Raw genomic sequence first — 21,719 nt, forward strand, 5'->3', positions numbered from 1 at the left:
GACTTAGCATGATCACATTTTATCAGTTATTTATGCCATACAGCAAAACAGTGACACCTTTTATCACAGTATACAGGATTACATTCCATTGTCCACAATGGTCCCCAGCTGCTGTGATTTTACTCTCCTCATTTTGTGTCCTATTCTCTTTGTTGCCAGTCTGATAGTTGTCTTCTCTTAATGTCAGTGTTATCTCAGAACCACTCGATATACATAACTTCTTCATTTTGTAATCAAAAAACCTGAAACTCAAATATATCAGGGATTATTAATAGCAATCAAGGAGTATAATCTCAAAAAAAAAAAAAAAAAAGATGCAGAGTTCCCATCTTGGCACAATGGAAACAAATCTGACTAGGAACCATGAGGTTTTGGGTTCGATCCCTGGCCTCGCTCAGTGGGTTAAGGATGTGGCATTGCCATGAGCTATGGTGTAGGTTGGAGACATGGCTCAGATCTGTCGTTGCTGTGGCTGTGGCATAGGCTGGCAATAGCTCCAGTTGGACCCCTAGCCTGGGAACCTTCATATGCCATGGGTGTGTGTGGCCCTAGAAAGACAAAAGATTTTTTAAAAAGGAGTATAATCTAGACTTCCTGATATCGAAATAGTTCCATTCTGTAAAATCAGCAATTCTTAATAGGGGTTACAGGGAGTTCCCACTATAGCTCAGTGGAAACGAATCTGACTAGTATCCATGGGGACATTGGTTGCACTCAGTGGGTTAAGGATCTGGCATTGCCATGAGCTGTGGTGTAGGTCGTCAACACGGCTCAGATCTGGCACTGTGTAAGCTGGCAGCTGCAGCTCTGATTCAACTCCTAGCCTGGCAACTTACATATGCCACAGGTGCAGCCCTAAAAATCAAAAAAAGCGGGGGGGGGGGGTTATAGCAGAATTATTTAGAGAATTGTTCAAATTGTGCATGCCAAGGACTGGACCCCAAAGTTACTGATACAGTAAGTATGGCATGTATATTTATTTTCGGGACTTTTTCCAGCTTTATCAAGATATAATTAACAAATTGTATCAAAATTGTAACAAATTGTAATAAAATTGTAAGATATTTAAAGTATATATCTTTTGACTTACTATATTCTTATACCTTGTGCAAGGATTCCTCCCATCCAGTTAATTAGCACATCCATTACTTTACATGTTTATTTGTTGAGAACATTTAAGTTCAACCCTCTTAGCATATTTCAATTATACAATAGAGTGTCATCAACTATAGTCACCATATTATACATTAGATCCTCAGACCTTGTTCATCTTAAAGCTGAAAATTTTCACTTTTTACCAACTTCTCCCACCTCCACAATCCCTGGTAACCACATTTCTGCTTTCTCTTTCTATGAGTTTGACTTTTTATTTAGATTCCACTTATAAGAGATTAGCCTGCAGTATTTTTTTTTTCGGTCTGGCTTATTTCACTTGGCATAATTCCCTCAAGTCCCAACCATGTTGTTATAAATGACAGAATTTGCTTTTTCTCATGGCTGTATAATATTCCATTATGTATATGATATTATATATATTATCTATTGCATTATTATATATATGTCATATTTATGTATATATCATCTTCTCTATTCTTTCATCCATTGATGGACACTTGAATTGTTTTCATATCTTGACTATGGTGTGCAGAACCTGGGAGTGCAGATATCTCTTCAATATCCTGTTTTAGACGTATAGATGAATGGAACAGAATAAAGAGTCCAGAAATCAAGCCAGACACCTATGGCCAATTAATCTTCAACAAAGGAGGCAAGAATATTCAGTGGAAAAAAGATAGTCTCTTCAACAAGTGGCCCTGGCAGAACTGGATAGCTGTATATAAATCAATGAAACTAGAGCAAACCCTCACACCATGTAAAAAAAAAAAAAAAAACCTCAAAATGGCTTAAAATCTTAGGAGACAAGACACCATAAAACTCCTGAAGAGAATACAGGTAAAACATTCTCTGAGGTAAACCATACAAGTATTTTCTGAGGTCAGTACCGCAAGGCAATAGAAATAAAAACAAAAATAAACAAATGAGATCTAATCAAATTTACAAGCTTTTGCACAGCAAAGGAAACCATTTAAAAAAAAGCCTATAGAATGGGAAAAAAATAGTTGTAAATGATGCAAACAACACGGGTTTAATCTCCAAAATATATGAACAAGTCATACAACTCAACAATAAAAAAACAAACAACCCAATGGAAAATGAGCAGAAGACCTAACCAGACATTTCTCCAAAGCATGCATGTAGGTGACCAGTAGGCACATGAAAGGATGCTCAACATCACTAATTATTAGAGAAATTCAAATCAAAACTATAATGAGGTGCCATCTCACACTGGTCAGAGTGGCCATCATTAATAGATCTACAAATAAATGCTGTAGAGAGTGTGGAGAAAAGAAAACCCTCCTACACTGTTGGTGGGAATGTAAGCTGGTACAGCCACTGTGGAAAACAGTATTGAGATTCCTTAGAAAACTAAATATAGAACTACCATGTGATCCAGCAATCCCACTCCTGGGCAAATATCCAGGCACAACTACAATTCGAAAAAATACATGGGAGTTCCTGTCGTGGCACAGTGGTTAACAAATCCAACTAGGAACCATGAGGTTGCCGGTTCGATCCCTGGCCTTGCTCAGTGGGTTAAGGATATGGTGTTTGCTGTGAGCTGTGGTGTAGGTTGCAGGCGCAACTCAGATCCCGCGTTGCTGTGGCTCTGGCGTAGGCCAGCATCTATGGCTTCAATTGGACCCCTAGCCTGGGAACCTACATATGCCACAGGAGCAGCCCAAGAAATGGCAAAAAAGACAGACAAAAACAAACAAACAAAAAAAAAGATACATGGAGGATAATATAAGAAAAGAGATGTATTATATATAAATGTGACTGGGTCATTTTGCTATACAATGGGCACAACATTGTAAATCTATAATTTTAAAAATTGTGAGAAAAAACTGCAATATCCCCTCACACCTGTCAGAATGCCTATCATCAAAAAGTCTACATATAACAAATGTTGGCGAGGATGTGGAGAAAAAATGACACTTGTACACTGTTTGGTAGGAATGTAAATTGGTGTAGCCTCTATGAAAAACATATAGAGGTTCCTCAAAAAGCTAAAACTAGAACTATCATACCATTCAGCAATTTCACTCCCAAGTGTATATCTGGAAAAAAAGAAAACACTAATTTGAAAAGATACACGCACCCCTCTGTTCATATCAACACTATTTACAATAGCCAAGATATGGAGGCAACCCATATGACTATCAATAGACGAATGGAAAAAGAACATGCTATATATGGGATAACATGGGATATTACTCAGGCATTTAAAAAGAATGAAATTATGCCCTTTGCACAAAGCAGCATGGATGGGCCTAGAAGGTGTTATGATTGGTGAAACAAATCAAAGATAAATACTGTATATCATTTATATGTGGGACCTAAAAAAATAAAACAAACAAATGTATATAGCAAAACAGAAAGAGATACACAGATGCAGAGAACAAACTAGTGGTTAACAGTGGGGAAGGGGTAGAGGCAAGATTAAAGTATGGGATTAAAAGCTGTAAACCACTATGTATAAAATAGATGAGCAACAAGGTTGTATTGTACAGTGCAGGGAATTATTGACATCTTGTAATAACTTCTAACGTAGTACAATCTGTAAAAACACTGAATCACTGTGCTCTACATCTGAAACTAATATATTGTAAATCAACTATACTTCATTTAAAAATTATATTTACACTATAAAAAATCCTATTTTAATTTCCTTTGGATATATATATATCCAGAAGTGGGATTGCTGGGACATATAGTAGTTCTATTTTAAACTTGTTGAGGAATCTCCATTCTGTTCCTATAGTGGCTGAGCAGTTTTACATCCCCAGCATCACTGTTATCTTGTCTTTTTGATAACGGCCATATTAAGAGGTGTGAGGTGCTATTGCATTGAACTCTTGATATTGCATTTCCCTGCTGATAAGTGATATTGAGAACCTTTTCATGTATTTGTTGGCCATTTGTATGTCCTCTGGAAAAAAAATGTCTCTGGTTCTTCTGCCCATTTTTAAGTTGGATTGTTTGGTTTCTTGCTTTGAATTGTATCATTTCTTTACATATTTTGGATATTAACCCTTTATCAGATATATGATTTGCAAATATTTTAGCCCATCCCATAAGATGCTTTTTCACTTTGTTGCTGGTTTGCTTTGCTGTGTACAAGCTCTTCTGTTTGATGTAGTCTCACTTGTTTACTTTTTGCTTATGTTGGCATGTGTATTTCTAAAAATAAAATTTTTTGAAAGATTGTGATGTACACCCTGAACCACCATACAATAATCTGGATCTTGGCTATATTCTAATAGATATGGTTGCTTTATATCATTTTGTTTCTGAATAATATAGTATAGGCAATAAATGACTGCAGGAGTCTTGACCATGAGAAAGGGAGAGACTTGAAGTTTACTCTGAATAAGAAAGTCATTAAAGGGTTTTGAATTGAAGGAGAGTATGATGTAACTTATATTTTAAAAAGATCACTCTAGGACTGTATGGAAAACAAATGGGGGGGGTGGAGGGAAAGTGAGTAGGGTGAGGCTCTAGTGGGAAAATCACTTAGGAAATCATTACATTAATTCAGGCAAAGAGATGGATAGAGGCCTTGAGGGTGGTAGTAGTAAAAATGGTAAGAAATGAGTGGGTTTTGGATATAGTTTTAAGGCAAGGCAACAGGATTGGCTCACAAATCAGATATGCAATCTGGGAGGAGTTCCTTAACTCTTAAGATCACTCTTAAGTTTTTGGCTATCAAGAAGCTGGAAAGCTCAAATTGCCTTTTACTGAGTCAGAGAAAACTGGGAGAATAATGGGTTTGTGAGAAAGAATGGGTTATTATTTTTAGATACGTTAAATTTGAGGTGCTTATTAGACATCCAAATTGTATTCTGGTGATAAGGTAGTCTGAAGGTCAAGGGACTGGTAAGGTAGTCTGAAGGTCAAGGGACTGGTCCAGGATGAATATACATTTGGAATTCATCAACATCATTATGACATTTTAAATCATAAGATTAGATGAAGGAATTCCCATTGTGGCTCAGCGGAAATGAATTTGACTAGTATCCATGAGGACGCAGGTTTGATCCCTGGCATCACTCAGTGGATTAAGGATATGGTGTTGCCGTGAGCTGTGGTATAGTTTGCAGATGCTAATCAGATCTGGTGTTGCTGTGGTGTAGGCCAGCGGCTACAGCTCTCATTCAACCCCTAGCCTGGGAACCTCCATATGCCACAGGTGTGGCCCTAAGGAGACAAAAAAAAAAAAAAAATTTAGAGGAAACTGTCAAAAATGTTGGTAGAGATTCAAGAACTAAACCTTGAAACACTCTAACAACTAGAGGTTAGAGAGATGAGGACAACCTAAATGGAGACTGAAAAGGATTAACCAGTGAGGAAGGAAGAATAGCAGGCAGGCATGATACCCTGTGAGTTAAATGAAGAAAGTTTGAAAGAAGAGTGATTGTTTTATCAGATGGTAGAGTAAGAAGAAAATTGTTCATTGATCATTGGATTTAGCAATGGGAGACCAATAGTGACCTTATAGGGAATATTTCAATAGGGTGATTGGAGCGAAAGTTATGGCAAGAATGAGTTCAAGAGAGAATGTAAGGAAAAGAATATAAGGAAAAGAGTTGAGAAAAGACAACTCTTTGATGGGCTCTTGCTGTAAAAAGGAATAGAAAAGTGGTGGGGTAGCTGGAGGAAGACATGAGGTCAAGAGAAGATTATTTTAAGATGGAAAAATAATGACATCTTTGTTGATGAGAATTATCCAACAGAGAGGGAAAATTTTATGATAAAAGGGAGAGTTAATAGAGCTACCTCTTTGGTAAGAGATGGGATTCCATGCGCAGGAAGGTGATTTGGCCTTAGGGACACAGTTTATCTATAATAGCTGGAAGAAAAGCAGATTATATGGGTACAGATGCAAGGAGTTGGATAGATGAGGGAAGAGCAGGTTATAGACATTCTCTTCTCATTGCTTCTGTCTCCAGAAGCAAGGTTATTAGCTGTGCCTGAAGATGGGGAAAAGATATTGGAAATATGAAAAAGAAGAGTAAGTGTGAAATAGTTATCTAGGAGAGAAAAAAAGGAGATAGACAAAGGAACTGATTGAAGGACGGCTCCAAAGGTAGACTTCAATTTAAAATGAATCCAGTTAGCTGCAATGTATATTTTTCTGAACATTATGTTCAGCTAGCTGGGTTGTAGACCTGGAATCTAGGAAAAGGTGAATATAACCAGGGTTGGAATCTTGTCAAATGAATACAGTGTGAGAGGGGTAAAGGAGTAACTGTAATGATGCATAGTAGAATTTATGCTTAGTTAGGAAAGAAATGGGGATTTAGAAGTGGAATGAAGGACTTTAAAAGGTATTAGAATCAATGAAGTACAGGGACCTTTGGGGTCAAATATTTTTACTAGAGTTGGAATATTAGAGAGAGAAAGCTACAAAGATAGTAGGTAGTAACTAGAAAATCAGAGGGTAAGCTGCTGATAGGGAATGTCCAGTGCTTTAAACTGGAATAAAGGTGCTTACTGGGTTTTCTTAGTGGCTGTAATAATTATTTTGATGGATTGATTTGTTAGGTTCATGACTACAAAGAAGGAACCCCAGAAGAGAAGACCTACTATATAGAATTATGGGATGTTGGAGGCTCGGTGGGCAGTGCCAGCAGTGTGAAAAGCACAAGAGCAGTATTCTACAACTCTGTAAATGGTAAAGCATTTTTTATTTTTACCACTCATTAATGGTCTTGGAATATAGATCATCTGACATGGAATGCTATGAATGCTGGACTCAATTTAAGAGAGATTAATATATTCACAACTCTTAATTTAAATCTGTGTATCACATTCCAGTTTGTGTTTTTAAATTCTATGTATTTTAGAACATTAGATACTTACTTTCTCTAAGTGTTTCTTTTTATATTATTGTCATAAATTAAATATTGAGAAATAAAATTGTACTTTAGGTGCTCAACATAAAGCTTGAAACTTTCCAAGTTCCTGTTGTGGCTCAGTGGAGTAAGGACCTGACATTGTCCCTATGAGGATGTGGGTTCCATCCCTGGCCTCGCTCAATGGGTTAAGGCTCTGATGTGGCTGTTAAGCTGCAGTGTAGGTTGCAAATGTGGCTCAGATACAGTGTTGCTATGGTTCTGGCATAGGCCTCAGCTGCATCTTTGATTTAACTGCTAGCCCAGAGTGCTGCTTCTTCAGTTAACTGAGTACATACTATTAGGAGTCCCATAGGCTAAGCCAGATCTCACAGAGATATTGAGATTTCTCTCATCTGCTCCTTAGAGAGAGTCCTGTGTAATTATAATAGCTGTTTAAGGATGTTTTCAGGGGTGCAGAAACTTCACCCAGCTGTAGATTCACAAATATCTGGAGCAAACTTCCAGATGGAGTTGTGTAATAGAACATAATTGCAGTTCATAGAGTGCCTACTCTTTGTCAAGGAACTAAACTACAGACACCTGTGATTTAACTAGCTTTTTTATCTCTTTTTTGTATTCATTTTTTCCTTTTTTTTTTTTTTACTTTGAAATACAACTTCTCTTTGATTGATGTACAAAAGATATGGCATCTCACCATGTCTTTTCTTATAGATGCTTAGCTATTTGGCTTCATTTTTACTATGCTTAAATCTCATTCAGTATTAGGTGAGCATTCTAATCTTCATCATGTATATTCCTTTTTAAATATCTTATCCCATATCATAAGATGTTATAGATACTACAAAAAGTAGAGAAGGTTCTTGCCATTTCATATATTCTGTAGTATACAGGATGAGTTGTGTTAGTTGAGACCTATGTCCCAGTTAGCACAGAATTCTATCTTAAGAGTATCACAATCAAATTAAAGAAACAAAATATTTGTAAATGAAACAAAACACAGTTTAAGATGATGGCATTAATATATGACCTCATAATGATATATGAAAAGTACATGATAATACCATATATTAATAAGATGTATACAAATGAGAAAAACAGTAAGATAAGACTGGTATAGTATTAGGTGACTACTTAAAGAGCAGGAGAGAAAGAAATGAAGCCTGGTTTAGATCTAGAATCAAGTGATAAACTTTTATTATAGCAGTCAAATGACTTATCAAAGTTGATATTAATCTAGTCTGGCAAAGAGAAGTTTGGATATATAACACTTTCACTATTTAGATATTTTGAGAAAGAGTTAGAATAAAAATTATAAATAAATAACAAAGACCATTCAAATCCTAGAAACTTTATGGGATTCTGAGTTGTAAACTTATAAAGTGCTAAAGAAATCCATCTAATTATTTATTTGGTTATCTTTTCTTTACCTACTATCCATTAGTGATTTGTTCTTCTTCCTTAAATATCATTGAGATAATTTCATATACCCTATATTAGTTTACAAGTAAGACTGAGATATATTCCTATATTTTTTAAGTCTTTATTAAGAACACTCTTAATAGACACTCATAGACTTATTTTTTAAGTCTTTATTAAGAACACTCTTAATAGAAACTCATAGACATGGAAAACAAGCTTATGGTTACCAAAGGGGGAATGGGAGGAGGGATAAATTAAAAGTTTGAGATTAGCAGATACAAACTACTATATATATATATATATATATATATATATATATATATATATATATATAAAATAGATAAACTGCAAGGTCCCCCTGTATAGCACAGGAAACTATATTCAGTATCTTGTAATAACTTATAATGGAAAAGAATATGAAAAACATATATATACGGATCACTTTGCTGTACACCTGAAACTAACACAGTATTATAAATGACTGATAATTCAGTTTGAAAAAGAAAGAAAAATCGATTTCTTTGTTGTTTGAGCCTACTTCTGGAACATTTCTCTTGGTAGAAGCATTCAAGGTTCTCTACTCCATCTACCATCCTTAGTTTTCTAAGAAACAGAACATAAGGATCACGGCATTCAAATACACAGGTCTAGGCAATATCTTTCTTCCTTCAATACTCTACCTTCTTCCCACTGTGATGAATGAGACTGGTAATCCCCAAAGGAAACATATGCAGTGTCTCTACCTCTCCATTTTTAAAGATTAGAAGATACTCTGATTAGCTATCACCTGACTTCTTTCCTCTGGGCCTCCCTGTGTCCCCTCTAGCTCATAGTCTACAAAGAAAGAACTCTTAGCCCAAATGAAAGAAGGAAAATAAGGGAAAATTGTGCTCAATGCCCTTAAAAGCTCAAAAACTTTAAATGGATATCCTCAAAAAATAAACCTTTCTCTGTCCATCTAATAGTTCATCTAGGCCTTTATAACTTTTTCATTCTCCTAAACCAAAAGTCTCACCCATAGTTTGTGGTATTTATACCTGGGAAATAGGAAGAGGAGAAAATATCTGCCACTTCTTTTCCCTGAATTTCCTTTATTCTGCTTTCCTATGGTCTTTCAGTGTCAAATTACCTGATTTCAAATTCTTGCTACCCTGCTTGGCATGTATCCTAGGGTAAGTTACTCAACCTCTCTAAGCCTCAGTTTCCACAAGTATAAAATGAAGATAATTCTTACCTCATAGCACTGTTCTGAAAATCAAATTAGAGGACACATGTAAAACACAATATGTAGCACGTACATACAGAATAAACGTGAGCTGTATTCTTTAATGGCAGCCCTTTAATCCTTTTTAAAAATCTGTCCTTGATCATGCCCATTAGGACCATTCATTGAGGAAGGCAGAGCTAGTGCAGTTGTATATGGGGATGAGTGTTAGATCTCTATTGGTTCCAGATGCCAGCCTAAAGATACATGTGAGTCAGCTGAAACTAGTCAACTATAACTTGGACAAGCACCTTGGTTGCACAATGTCTGTGAAAACTAGAAGAGCCAAATAATTCTCTCGTGCCTTTCTTTTTCAAATTGACATCACTTACATCTTAAAGATGGAAGAATCATCAGTTTCACATCCTCTCTTCATAGTAGAATCTGGGTAATAGGGGAATGGGTTGGGAATTTGAAAACCTGTAGTCTTTTGACCACAAGATAATACTGTAAATTTGACTAGGCATTAAAGCCTTCCTTCTTTTGTCTATATTGTATTGTAATATTTACCTACATGCCTTTCTGTCTAGGATCTTAACTGATTTTGTTTAATTGTATTTCTGCTTCTTATTACATTTTGTCATTTTTCTCAGTCTCTCAGAAGTCCATCTATTTTCCACTATTCATATTTCTTACTGTCTGTTCCTACTTCCTTCTAGTGGCATATTTCTTTTGCTCTGTTAACTAAATCTCTTATAGGTAGGACAAGCTTACATAGCTAACCATTAATTTAAAGAACTAAATGATGAAACTTCTGAGTTGATTAGGTCCAAGAGATTTATAAGAAGACATCTTGTCAGCTAAAGAATAGGAATTGTAGGAGTTCCCATCGTGGCGCAGTGGTTAACAAATCCAACTAGGAACCATGAGGTTGCAGGTTCAATCCCTGGCCTTGTTCAGTGGGTTAAGGATCCGGCATTGCCGTGAGCTGTGGTGTAGGTTGCAGACGTGGCTCAGATCCTGCGTTGCTGTGGCTCTGGCGTAGGCCGGTGGCTACAGCTCCGATTCAACCCCTAGTCTGGGACTCTCCATATGCCTCGGGAGTGGCCCTAGAAAAGGCAAAAAGACAAAAAAAAAAAAAACAAAAGAATAGGAATTGTATCAAATTAAATGAATACAGTTTTAATAAATTTTATTATTAAATATTTTAATGAGTGTTAAGTAATATGTGTATGTATGATGTCTCTGACAGATGCATAGTGTAGAAAAAATAACCTTTTTGAATGAATATAATTTCCTACACATTTGAAGTAGTTTTAATTTTTTTGCATTTTAGGGCCACACGGGCAGCATATGGTGGTTCCCAGGCTAGGGGTCAAATTGGAGCTATAGCTGCCAGCCACAGCCACAGCCATAGCAATGCAGGATCTGAGCCGCATCTGCGACCTATATCACAGCTCACAGCAATGCCGGATCCTTAACCCACTGAATGAGGCCAGGGATCAAACTGCAACCTCATGGTTACTAGTCAGATTCGTTTCCACTGCCCCACAATGGGGAACTCTTAAATCTTTTATTGATGAAGTAGTTCTGCAGGTAAGACTAGGCAGAGCAGGTACTCATTAAGTGTTGAATAAAGAAGAAAAGTCATTTTAAAAGTTTAATGACATTTTGTCAACCCTTGTAGAATTTTTTTAAGTTAAATAACTGACAAAGAAACAATTTTAGTTAATTACTTATAAGTAATTATCTGTAATTTATAGAGGAAATAAAATCATTGTGTATAATTTTTTAGTTATACCAGAATGCATTCCTTAAGCAACCTAATGCTTTGCCAGTTGTTAAATGAAGAGGAATGTTACAATATTGATATTATTTTCTCTTATTCTTTTAGGTATTATTTTAGTACATGACTTAACAAATAAGAAGTCATCCCAAAATTTATATCGTTGGTCATTGGAAGCTCTCAACAGGGATCTGGTGCCAACTGGAGTCTTGGTAACAAATGGGTAAGCCCAGATTACCTCACATTTGGTTTGAAATGCTGTAGCAGTCACAAGAATATACCCTCCAAAATAACATTTTGTGAGCTGTTTGATTTGCAGATATTTTCTCCCAGTCTGTAGATTGCCTTTTCATTCTCTTAACAGTACCATTAACAAAGCAGTAGTTTTTCATTTTTAATGACATCTAATTTCTCAATTTTTTTTCTTTTATGTTGTGTTTTTGGTATCATGTATAACAACTTGTGTCCTAATCCCGGATCATGAAGGTTTTCCCCTGTGTTTTCATCCAGAAGTTTTGTAGTTTTGGGTTTACTTTTAGATCTGTGATCTGTTTTGAGTTAGTTATAATGCGCAAAGACTTGGTTGAGGTTGACTTTGGTATATGAATGCCCAGTTGTTCCAGCATCATTTGTTTCTCTGAATCCTAATCTTCTCTAAAATGGTAGTTAAATATAGTCGTCTCAGAGTTCCCATTGTGACTCATCAGAAACAAATCTGACTGGTATCCATGAGGATGTGGGTTTGACCCCTGGCCTCACTCAGTGGGTTAAGGATCCAGCATTGCCTCGAGCTGTGGTGTAGGTTGCAGACGTTGTACAGATCCTGCATTGCTGTGGCTGTGGTGAAGGCCTGCAGCTGCAGCTCTGATTGAACCCCTAGCCTGGGAACTTCAGTATGCCACAGGTGCGGCCCTAAAAAAGCAGATAAATAAATAAATGAATAAATAAATAGTTGTCTCAAAGATGCCAAGTGTTGCATTTTTACCGAAATGGTACTGTACACATAATAACTAGTTATCTGTCTTTTTGGGATGTTAATGTGTTATCAGCCTTATCCATTCATGATAAAATTCCCCATTTGTTTTTTTACCTAATGATTTAAAAAGAAAAAAAGCATTTTTGAGATCAGATTTCAAATTTCGTGTAAGATTTTATGAAAGAAAATGAGAAAAAAAGAAAGCTATAAAGAGAAAATGAGAATAGATTTTATATATACATATGTGTAACACATGTTATATTACATGTATGCAATAAATATATTCATTAATATGGAAGAGATTATGCCTGACTTCAAGCAACAGAAATATGTGTATCAGAAATGATGTTTGATAAAATACATACAAAAATTTGTGTGTAAACCAGAGCTGGAATATAGGGAAAAAAAGAAAAGTCCTAAAGGATGGTACTTTCAAAATTTTATTTTCTAATAAAGCAAATTTCAGTTTTGGATTATGTCTTCTATGTCAACATTGATGTTGGTAAGAAGAATCAAAGGCCTTATCAAATTATTATTGACTTTGATGCAGTAATTAGAATACTAATATTTTTATGAAATGGAAGGTTACATAGTTCAAAACAGTTGTGTTCCAAGACTAAACAGTAATTGAGGCTCTATAAGACTATTGAGAAGAGCAAGAAGATTTGGTAATTTTGCACACATACACACACACATGATTTCGATTACTCAAAGAGAAAGAAAAGTAATATTAAAAGAAGGAAAAAAGCTGTTCTCCCCTGGTTTGTATTAACTGGATTATGCAACATTGATTTACCATCATAAGGTGTTTGCAACCAGATTTTGCTGGCTGTTATAAATTGAGCTTTTAATATGTCAGAAATCCAAGTCTATTTTATTATATGTGAATAGCATTTGTATTAGTTGAGCAACATTAGGTTCTATGTTTCTTTCATCAGTAGAAAGACAGTGACCGAGGCCACTAACCCTAAATGATTCTTATTGCCTGTCCTGTGTCTTCCACAGCTCCCATGTCAAGACAAAAAAAAAAAAAAAAAAGAAAGGCATTTTGTACTTAATTCTTACCTTTCTATTCATTTTGCATTTCAGCTGTTTCTTTACCTTTCCATTTGTTGAATCCATCTTTCCCCAGGCTGTAGCATCACCTATGGTTGATTTATTATGGCCTTCAACATTCCTATTTCTTTTTTTTTTTCTGAAATGATCTATTTTTCTTTATTACTCATAGACAGAAATATGTATAATGCTTATGTATGCCCACAAGGTACCCAGAAGTTTGACATTTTCCCCTCTGGCAAAAGATGTGGGTGCTATGCTAGATTCCTGGGTTTTCTGTCCACTGAGGTTTGAATCCACTCTGCATCTACCCAGAAAGATTCCTGAGCTGTTAGCCTTAGAAGACAGAGCTTTGGGAGAAGTCAAATCAACCTACTTTAATATACCTGGTGGGTACCCAGTTTATTTGAATAATCTACAGAGACCCATGGGCAAATTTTGAATGGTTGAATTAATAGTTGGAACTCAATAGATGGTGAGGACTGATTGAAAAATGAACAAGTAGGTGCAAGAAATTGAGAGAAAGGTAGGTTTATAGGTGATGAATGAGCAAGAGTCAGTAAAATATCTATAAAATAGTATAAGCTAGTTGCATTTAAATATTACCATCAGAAAGGTAAAATCTGTTCATTTCTTCATTATTTATCACAGGGATTATGACCGGGAACAGTTTGCTGATAACCAAACCCCACTGTTGGTAATAGGGACTAAACTGGATCAGATTCATGAAACCAAGCGCCATGAAGTTTTAACTAGGACTGCTTTCCTGGCTGAGGATTTCAATGCAGAAGAGATTAATTTGGTGTGTATTTTCACTAATGCATGTTTGTATTGTTATCAGGTAAAGGCAAAACCAAAGACTTCACAAGTTACATAGTCTCGCAGAAGAAGCCTTACATGTGAAATCAGGCATTGGAGTTCTGGTCCCAAAAGTAGTGAAGATGGGAGCCAACATAGTCTCTGAGATGGGCACAGTCACTTCAGCCTCCTCGTGTGCTCATCTGTTGGAATGTTCGAACTTTGTTCTATGAATAATGTAGATCATGGACTTTTTCTTAAAAAGATTTTTAAAAATCACACCAAAATCAAAATAATTATGGTGACAAAGAAGGGTCACTTACACTGTACATTGATTATTCTTGCTTTAGAAAAAAGCCTCCTAGCTTCTCAAGCTACAGAATTTACCTTAAAGAGCAAATAGATAAACAAGAAAGTTACTAACTGTAAACTAAGAATGCTTTGTAAGCATTTGTTTATATAAACTTATGTGTATACAGTGGACTGAGTCCCTTCCTGAGATATTTAGCTCAACTAGAACTGGATGTTAAAAAGGCTAAGGAAAGTTCTCATATAAGCCAGTTAGTTTTGCCTGGAGAATGATCCTGGCCCAGCAGTTCCAGTCATGGTTTATATGCCATTGTTCACAAGTAGGATTTCTGCAGGAATACCAGTGCAGTGGTATTCCAGACATGGTGGTGTCGTTTAATAAATGGCTAACACTTATTAAGCACTATTCTAGTTCTTTATGTACATTATCTCACATACATCATCATCACATCAGTCCTATAAAGTAGGTACTATAAGTACCTCCATTTTAAAAACAAAGTCTAGAAGCAGAAAGAGGTAACCAGGCCAAGGTTACACAGGTCAAACCAGGCACTCTGATTCCAGAGCCTATGCTCTACAGTTCCGCCTATTTTCCACTTAGTTATCCTTCAACTAACATTTAGAATCTTGGAGCTGAAAGAATTGTTAGAAATCACCTAGATCATCAGTTACGCAAACCTTACTACATGTTCACATTACCAACGGTACTTGTGAAAATCTTTGAATAAATATCCCACAACTGGAGCTTTTTATTCATGAAGTCTGACAGAATGACCAGGATTCTGTAATTTTAAGTCATGACTAGGTGACTCTGATGTCCCTTCTCTGTGAATCAACATTTGTGAATGCTGCTTGATTCAACCCACCTCTACCCCCATAACAGGTAGCTTCTGCCTGCCACTCCATTGTTTTTTCCATTCTACCTGCAGTGGATGTGCCTTATTTTTCTTAGCTGCCACTATGGAATATTCAGCCTAAATGCCCCCAGGTAGTCAGCTCTGGACCATCATATTCAGGGGATTCCTGTTATGTAGAATATATAATATCCTTGTTGAAGAAGTACTGAGATTACTTTGTTTGATATTATTTCCAAAGGGGAATTTACCACTGGATATGCTTAATTTGCTCCAGCAATTACTTTTAATGTATTTTAGAATGTATCTGTTTCTAGTGCCTGTGGATTTCTGTGGCAATCACTTAGATATGTGGTTTTCCTATTTTACTTGCAAAAGCAGGGCCATCTTTTAATTGTTAACAAGATGTAAATGTTCTCAAATGGTAGTACTTTGGCACACACAGTCTCCACAGGGTTCACATACAACATACTTACAGCCTTTTATCAGTGTACACCTTCAAGAACACAGCAGAAACAACAAGAGGTTCTTGAGGGTGCAGGGAAAAAATGAGGAGGAAAATTAGATAAGTGATTTCAAAGAGATGGCAGTCAAAAAGACTCAGCAAGTAAATACTGATGTAACAGTATTGCTTACTGTACGAATTTACTTAAAATTATAAAAAAGTAAGAACATAACTATATATACATCAAAGATAGACTTAGGGAGCTCCTGCTGTGGCACAGCCGGTTCAGGATCTTGCTTTGTCTCTGAAGTGGCGAGGGTTCAATCCCTGGCCAGGTGCAATGGGTTAAGAATTTACTGTTGCCACAGCTGTGGTGTAGGTCAAAGCTGTGGTTCAGATTCGATCCCTGGCCTAGGAACTTCCACATGCCACAGGTACAGCCGAAAAAGAGAAAAAGAAAAAGAATCAGGAGTTCCCGTCGCGGTTCAGTGGTTAATGAATCTGACTAGGAACCATGAGGTTTCGGGTTCAATCCCTGGCCTTGCTCAGTGGGTTAGGCATCAAGTGTTGCCATGAACAGTGGTGTAGGTCAAAGACGTGGCTCAGATCCAGTGTTGCTGTGGCCCTGGTGTAGGCCGGCGACTACGGCTGGATTAGACCCCTAGCCTAGGAACCTCCATATGCTGCAGGTGCGGCCCTAGAAAAGACCAAAGAAAAAAAAAGAAAAAGAATCAAAGTTGTCTGGTACCTGAAAAAAAAGGCAAATTGTTTGAATTATAAGCAGGAAGGAGATTACATATTTTTTTAAATCCTATTGGGATTATTGTGTCTAGCACAAATTTTTCTCTATTACATTTATGTCAAAGTGATCATTTTGAAGCATCTTCCCTAGTTAATATTTCTTTCTCAGACAAACATTTAGAACTATTAATTTTCAGACTTTGCCCTCAGCCATGGTCAAATAGCAGATAGCTCTTTTGGCTCTAAAATTCTCATCCTAAAATCATAGGTTTTCTTTAGTCTTGTCAACCTGAAATTGTAGAGACCTAAAATTAAGTTTGGGGGAGGTTTTATTTGTTTGCTGTTTAATTTTTATTTGGTAATTTAGCTCTATTTGGAATCATCTCGGAAGTCTTTTGACATTCTGATGACTGTAATCAATATGTTTTGTAACAGATATCACATCTAACACTCATCTAAGGTTTGCCTTTTATATGCTCCAACCACTGTATAAATGTGTTCAAACATGATTTCAAATATAGCAATTTACACAATAATGTTTCAGTCTATTTAATCCATATAAGATAATATAGAATTATTTTTTATTATGTTAGGTGCTTTGGGTCTGAAAATTCAATCTGATGGCATTTTCTTGGGATAAAGAAAGAAGGGAACTAGTATTTTGGTACCTGCCATGTGTACCAGACATGCATTATCTCATTTAATTTTCACAAAAATCCCATAGGATAAGTATTGCTCTCCTCATTTCACAAATGAGTAAAAGTTTAACTTTAAAGGTTTAGTAACCTAACTGGTGTCACACAATCTAGTGATGTTGGGATAGATAGTCAGATTCAGAGCTTGCTGGCTTCAAAGACCTCTGATTTTTCTTGTACTCTGTAATCTTTGAAAAGTTGTAGTCTCTTTTTTGTATGTGGTTTTTGAAAATGTAGGTTCTGGCCAAAATTCAAAACGTGAGCCTCGAAATGTTGTATATGAATAAAATAGGTGGTTGTTAACAAAATGCATTGGAAAGGAATCATGGGGGCTAAGAGATTACAATCAGAATAAATGCAACAACCATAATTTCAGTGATTTCCTAGGGGACACAGACGATCCATAACTGAAAAGATAAATACCATCCTTGGAAAGGAGCCTATATGATGCACTCATGGTTTGGCCTTACGTGGCGTTTGAGATAAAAATCAAAGTACTCAGTCTCTTGACATGGTAAAGGCAATTCAACATTGGAATTCCAAGAAAAGGATAGTAAACTTTTTAAGGTCTTTACTAATCATTGCACTATACTAGTCACTTCATTATAGTGTTCCAGATTCTTTTGTCTCTTCAGAGCCCCATTTTTTTGTTTTCTGAAATCCTAGTAGTAATGTATCTATTATTTATTATTATATAATTATCATTAAAAAATACTTAATGTTATTTTAAAATAAACTATTGCTTATCTATTGTTTATTATTATCAAAAAATATATCTATTGTTTATTACTTTTTAGTGGCCTACCAAGAGATGTAGTACCTTGCATTCAGTGAGTGAAAAAATCTTTGGCAACTGTTCTGTTTGTTTTTTGCTCCTCTTACTCCTATTTTCATGCTTCCTACTGTTCTTAAGAACTGCATAGTACTTACATTAGTTGAGCACTGGTAACTAGTACTAAAAAGTGAAGTATTATCTATTTTTAACGGCTCTTATATCTGCTTTTCAAGGTAAATGTAGGTAGGTCACCTAATTAGTGTCTTGGTTTTCTTAGTAGGAAGATATTAGCAATCCAGTCTTCCTTTATGAATTATCTGATGATGAATACATTGGTTCAGTGTCCTCCAAAGTCGCCAAAATAACAAAGTCTTTATCACTTTCCTCTTTGCTCTGTGCATCATAATTTGAAATTACTTGAATATTTCATGAGAATATTATGCCCAGTATTTTACTATAAAAATGTGCAAGAGGAGCAGTAATGACTAACAAAGAACTTATGTTTCCTAATGTTTAATTGTGGATTTTCTGTTTTATCCTCTAGGATTGCACAAATCCACGGTACTTAGCTGCAGGTTCTTCCAATGCTGTCAAGCTCAGTAGGTTTTTTGATAAGGTAATGGCTTCAGTTAAGTTATTTTTAAACTTAATTTGTATATTATGAGAATTTAAAGTCTTCGTAGAGTGCGTTGTCCTTTTATTCCTTCATCCTGAATGTCACAACCTGAATAATACTTGTTTTGATCTCTCTTATCTGTTGGTATAATTGCTCAAGGCCTGCTGACGTGTTTATTCTGTCACCAGTGTTCTCTAAGCAAAGGATGAAAGCTACTGGATTCAAATAGGATTTTTAAAGATACCCAACTCCCCTCCTTAAAACAATTTATGTTTCCATATTTTCTAGTTCTTTCTGTACTTATTCCCTATTCCCTCAGCCGCCACAAAAGGCACTAAATTGAGGAGATTCTACTTAAAGCCCTGAGTTCTTTTTGCTCTTCCAGCTATTAATATTCCCCACATGAATGTTACTATTACTTTTAAGGTTCTATCATCTTCTTGATTTTATAATTCTCCCTGTCAGAAACCTTTGCTTTCCAGTTATTGACTTTTACCAGCATCATCATATTCTCCTGAGCTGGAATGAAAATGTAGAATGACTCAGCATACTGGTAAATTAGAGCACTTTTCGTCTTTCCTTCACAAGGCCATACAACTACACAATATTGACCAAGTTTAAATTGTTTGCCCAGTGTTGACACATTGCATAGTAAAATAGGATGTTTTCTGTACTACTGTTGAAAAAGATTGATTTCTGTATTATAGTTCCTTTTACAAATAATGTCCCAAGAAACGTATTTCCTTCCTCATAGCTCTTCTTTATGAATCATTTTCCTTCTAGGTATTCAGATATCTAGTATTTGGCTTTTTTGTCCAATAGGTCAGCATAAGATAAGGCCCACACTCCCCACCCCCCCAACTCCTGTAATATTAGACCACTGGGAAATTTTTGTTTTATTGCAGAACTTCCCGACTGGTGTGTGGGAAAAAAAGTGTGCTGAGATGGTGATCCCCTCAGTTCTTAGAGCAGCCAGAGTCCCTTTGACTGGCTCTTCCATTTACCCCAGTGTGCCATGACACAAAATATCAGCATTTTCTAAATGTATCATGACATGAAAAATGGTAGGAAGTGCTATATAAGGAACCAGATTTTTCTCTCCACATTGTTTTTAAACTTAAACTATAGGAATTTCCATTTGCGTTAGATCCACGGCCACCATCTTTATCCCCAAAGGGCAGCATCTTGTAAGATCTGTGTCTGATATGGAAAGACCCCACAATATATTATTTATAATGTTTTAATTTTCAAGTTTAAAAAATAAAATGTGATAAGTTACATCCTGGAGAAATAATAGGTTATAGACTGGTGTGATCCAAGTTGTCAGCAAGGCTTTATTGAAAAAAGAAAGAAAATTAGAGGAAACTTGGTTTTAAGAAGAGAGCAAGATTTGATAAGAGAAGAACATTGCAAGTTGAGGGCAGGGAATTATAAGCAAAAGCAAAAAGGATTTCTCTCTTCATTGTCTAATTCACAACAAAAGGTAGGTGGATTAGGGCATTGGCCAGACCTCCAGACTGAGGTGACTGCCTCAAACCAAGGGACTTGGCAGCTAAATTTCACCCAATTTTCTCTACATCATGTCTTCAAGAATTTAAAGATTTCTTTTCTAAGAGATAAACTAATTCTCTCCCACACTCTCTTCACTAATAATAGTTCCTCCCCACTCAAGAATAATAGGATTTTCGTGTACTACCCTGGAGAGAGGAAAGAGAATCGGTCCTGTCATGGTTTTTGCGGGTCAAATATTTTAGATGTATACTATTCATGAACCAGCTTTTCTACCTCTGGGACTAGTGACTATAACTTTACCCTGGATCTCTTGTGGCTAAAAGTGGCCCAGCCAAAGTCTCCAAGATAGTAAGAATCCAGGTGATACAGCTGTCAGGCCAATGAGAGCAAGCTGGTGCAGGCCTGGAAGAAGATGCTCTGCTTTATTCAGAGGAAATCCTAGCTTCACAATTCTTGATCCTAATGTCCTAGAGTTAATCTCCAGCTAATCTGTATTCTAATCTGATGAACTTTTCTTACAGCTCTGTGTAAAGAAATTAATACTGCCTCTGCCACCATTGCAGTTCCTCGGGTGTTAGAACAGAATTCATTATTTTTAAAAATGTTTTTCATCACATGAAAATGTGGTGCTCTTAAATTCATTATATTAGAACATATATTTTGAAGGCTTCTTTTCTGTTGTAGTTATGGATTTGTACAGATACATCCCTGCCTTACCTCATTTCTGCTACTAACCAAATATAGACAGTTGTGAAACTTCAGAATTAAGTGTGCAGGTTAAGTCCATAAAAAGAAGTTAATTGACTGCTTTTGATGCTATGTCATCTGTCTCCATTAAGGACCTACAGAATTTATCACTGTGTTTATTAGAAGGATGTGGCAGATCACTGCATTATACAGACTCCTCTTTAAAGAATAGCTATGCTGTTGTGGTAGTAAAAATGCTTTGCCTTTATTCTGTTTGGTACCTTTCGGGACTGACTGCTAGGAAACTTTGAGCCAAATTTACTGATTATTTAGTCATTTTTGTTTGTTCATTTATTATTTAACCTATCATTAATGCTTTTTGGAATGAGGCAAGCTTTTCTAGAAATACTCCCACAATCCAGATCTCATTAGCATCAGATTTAGTTCACTGTACTACATGTCTACTCTTGATGCGTGCACACCTTTTTTTTCCCCACACTCATAGCATATGGAAGTTCATGAGCCAGGGATTGAATCCAAGCCACAACTACAGGCTATGCCATAGCTGCGGCAAGGCCAGATCCTAAAGCCACTGTTGCCACAGCAAGGAACTCCAAGCGAACACCTTTTAGTGCCATGAGTGGCCGTTGGAGTTAACTACTTTTTCAAGGTATATGTGCTAAGCCTTTAAAATCTTATTTGTTTCTCATAGGTCATAGAGAAGAGATACTTCTTAAGAGATGGTAATCAGGTCTGTATCTATCTTTTCTTTATAAAGTCATTCTTAAATTTGGAGAGAGGTTTGATTGATTTGAAGTTAATTTCCAAGTTTATTTTCGAAGTGGCTTTTTTAAAGTGGGAGGGAA

At 36.1% G+C, this 21,719-nt stretch overlaps 1 protein-coding gene across 1 annotated transcript in view; it reads left to right on the top strand.

Moving 5' to 3' along the window:
- Window positions 1-21,719, top strand: part of RABL3 (RAB, member of RAS oncogene family like 3) — a 41,528-nt gene that overhangs the window by 18,034 nt on the left and 1,775 nt on the right. The window contains exons 3-7 of the mRNA XM_047791333.1: window positions 6,667-6,796; window positions 11,498-11,612; window positions 14,073-14,223; window positions 18,583-18,654; window positions 21,566-21,604. Coding sequence (XP_047647289.1) covers window positions 6,667-6,796; window positions 11,498-11,612; window positions 14,073-14,223; window positions 18,583-18,654; window positions 21,566-21,604 — 507 coding nt within the window. The remainder of the gene's footprint in view (window positions 1-6,666; window positions 6,797-11,497; window positions 11,613-14,072; window positions 14,224-18,582; window positions 18,655-21,565; window positions 21,605-21,719) is intronic.

This window comes from Phacochoerus africanus, chromosome 1 (assembly GCF_016906955.1).
Source record: "Phacochoerus africanus isolate WHEZ1 chromosome 1, ROS_Pafr_v1, whole genome shotgun sequence".
Classification (NCBI taxonomy): domain Eukaryota; kingdom Metazoa; phylum Chordata; class Mammalia; order Artiodactyla; family Suidae; genus Phacochoerus; species Phacochoerus africanus.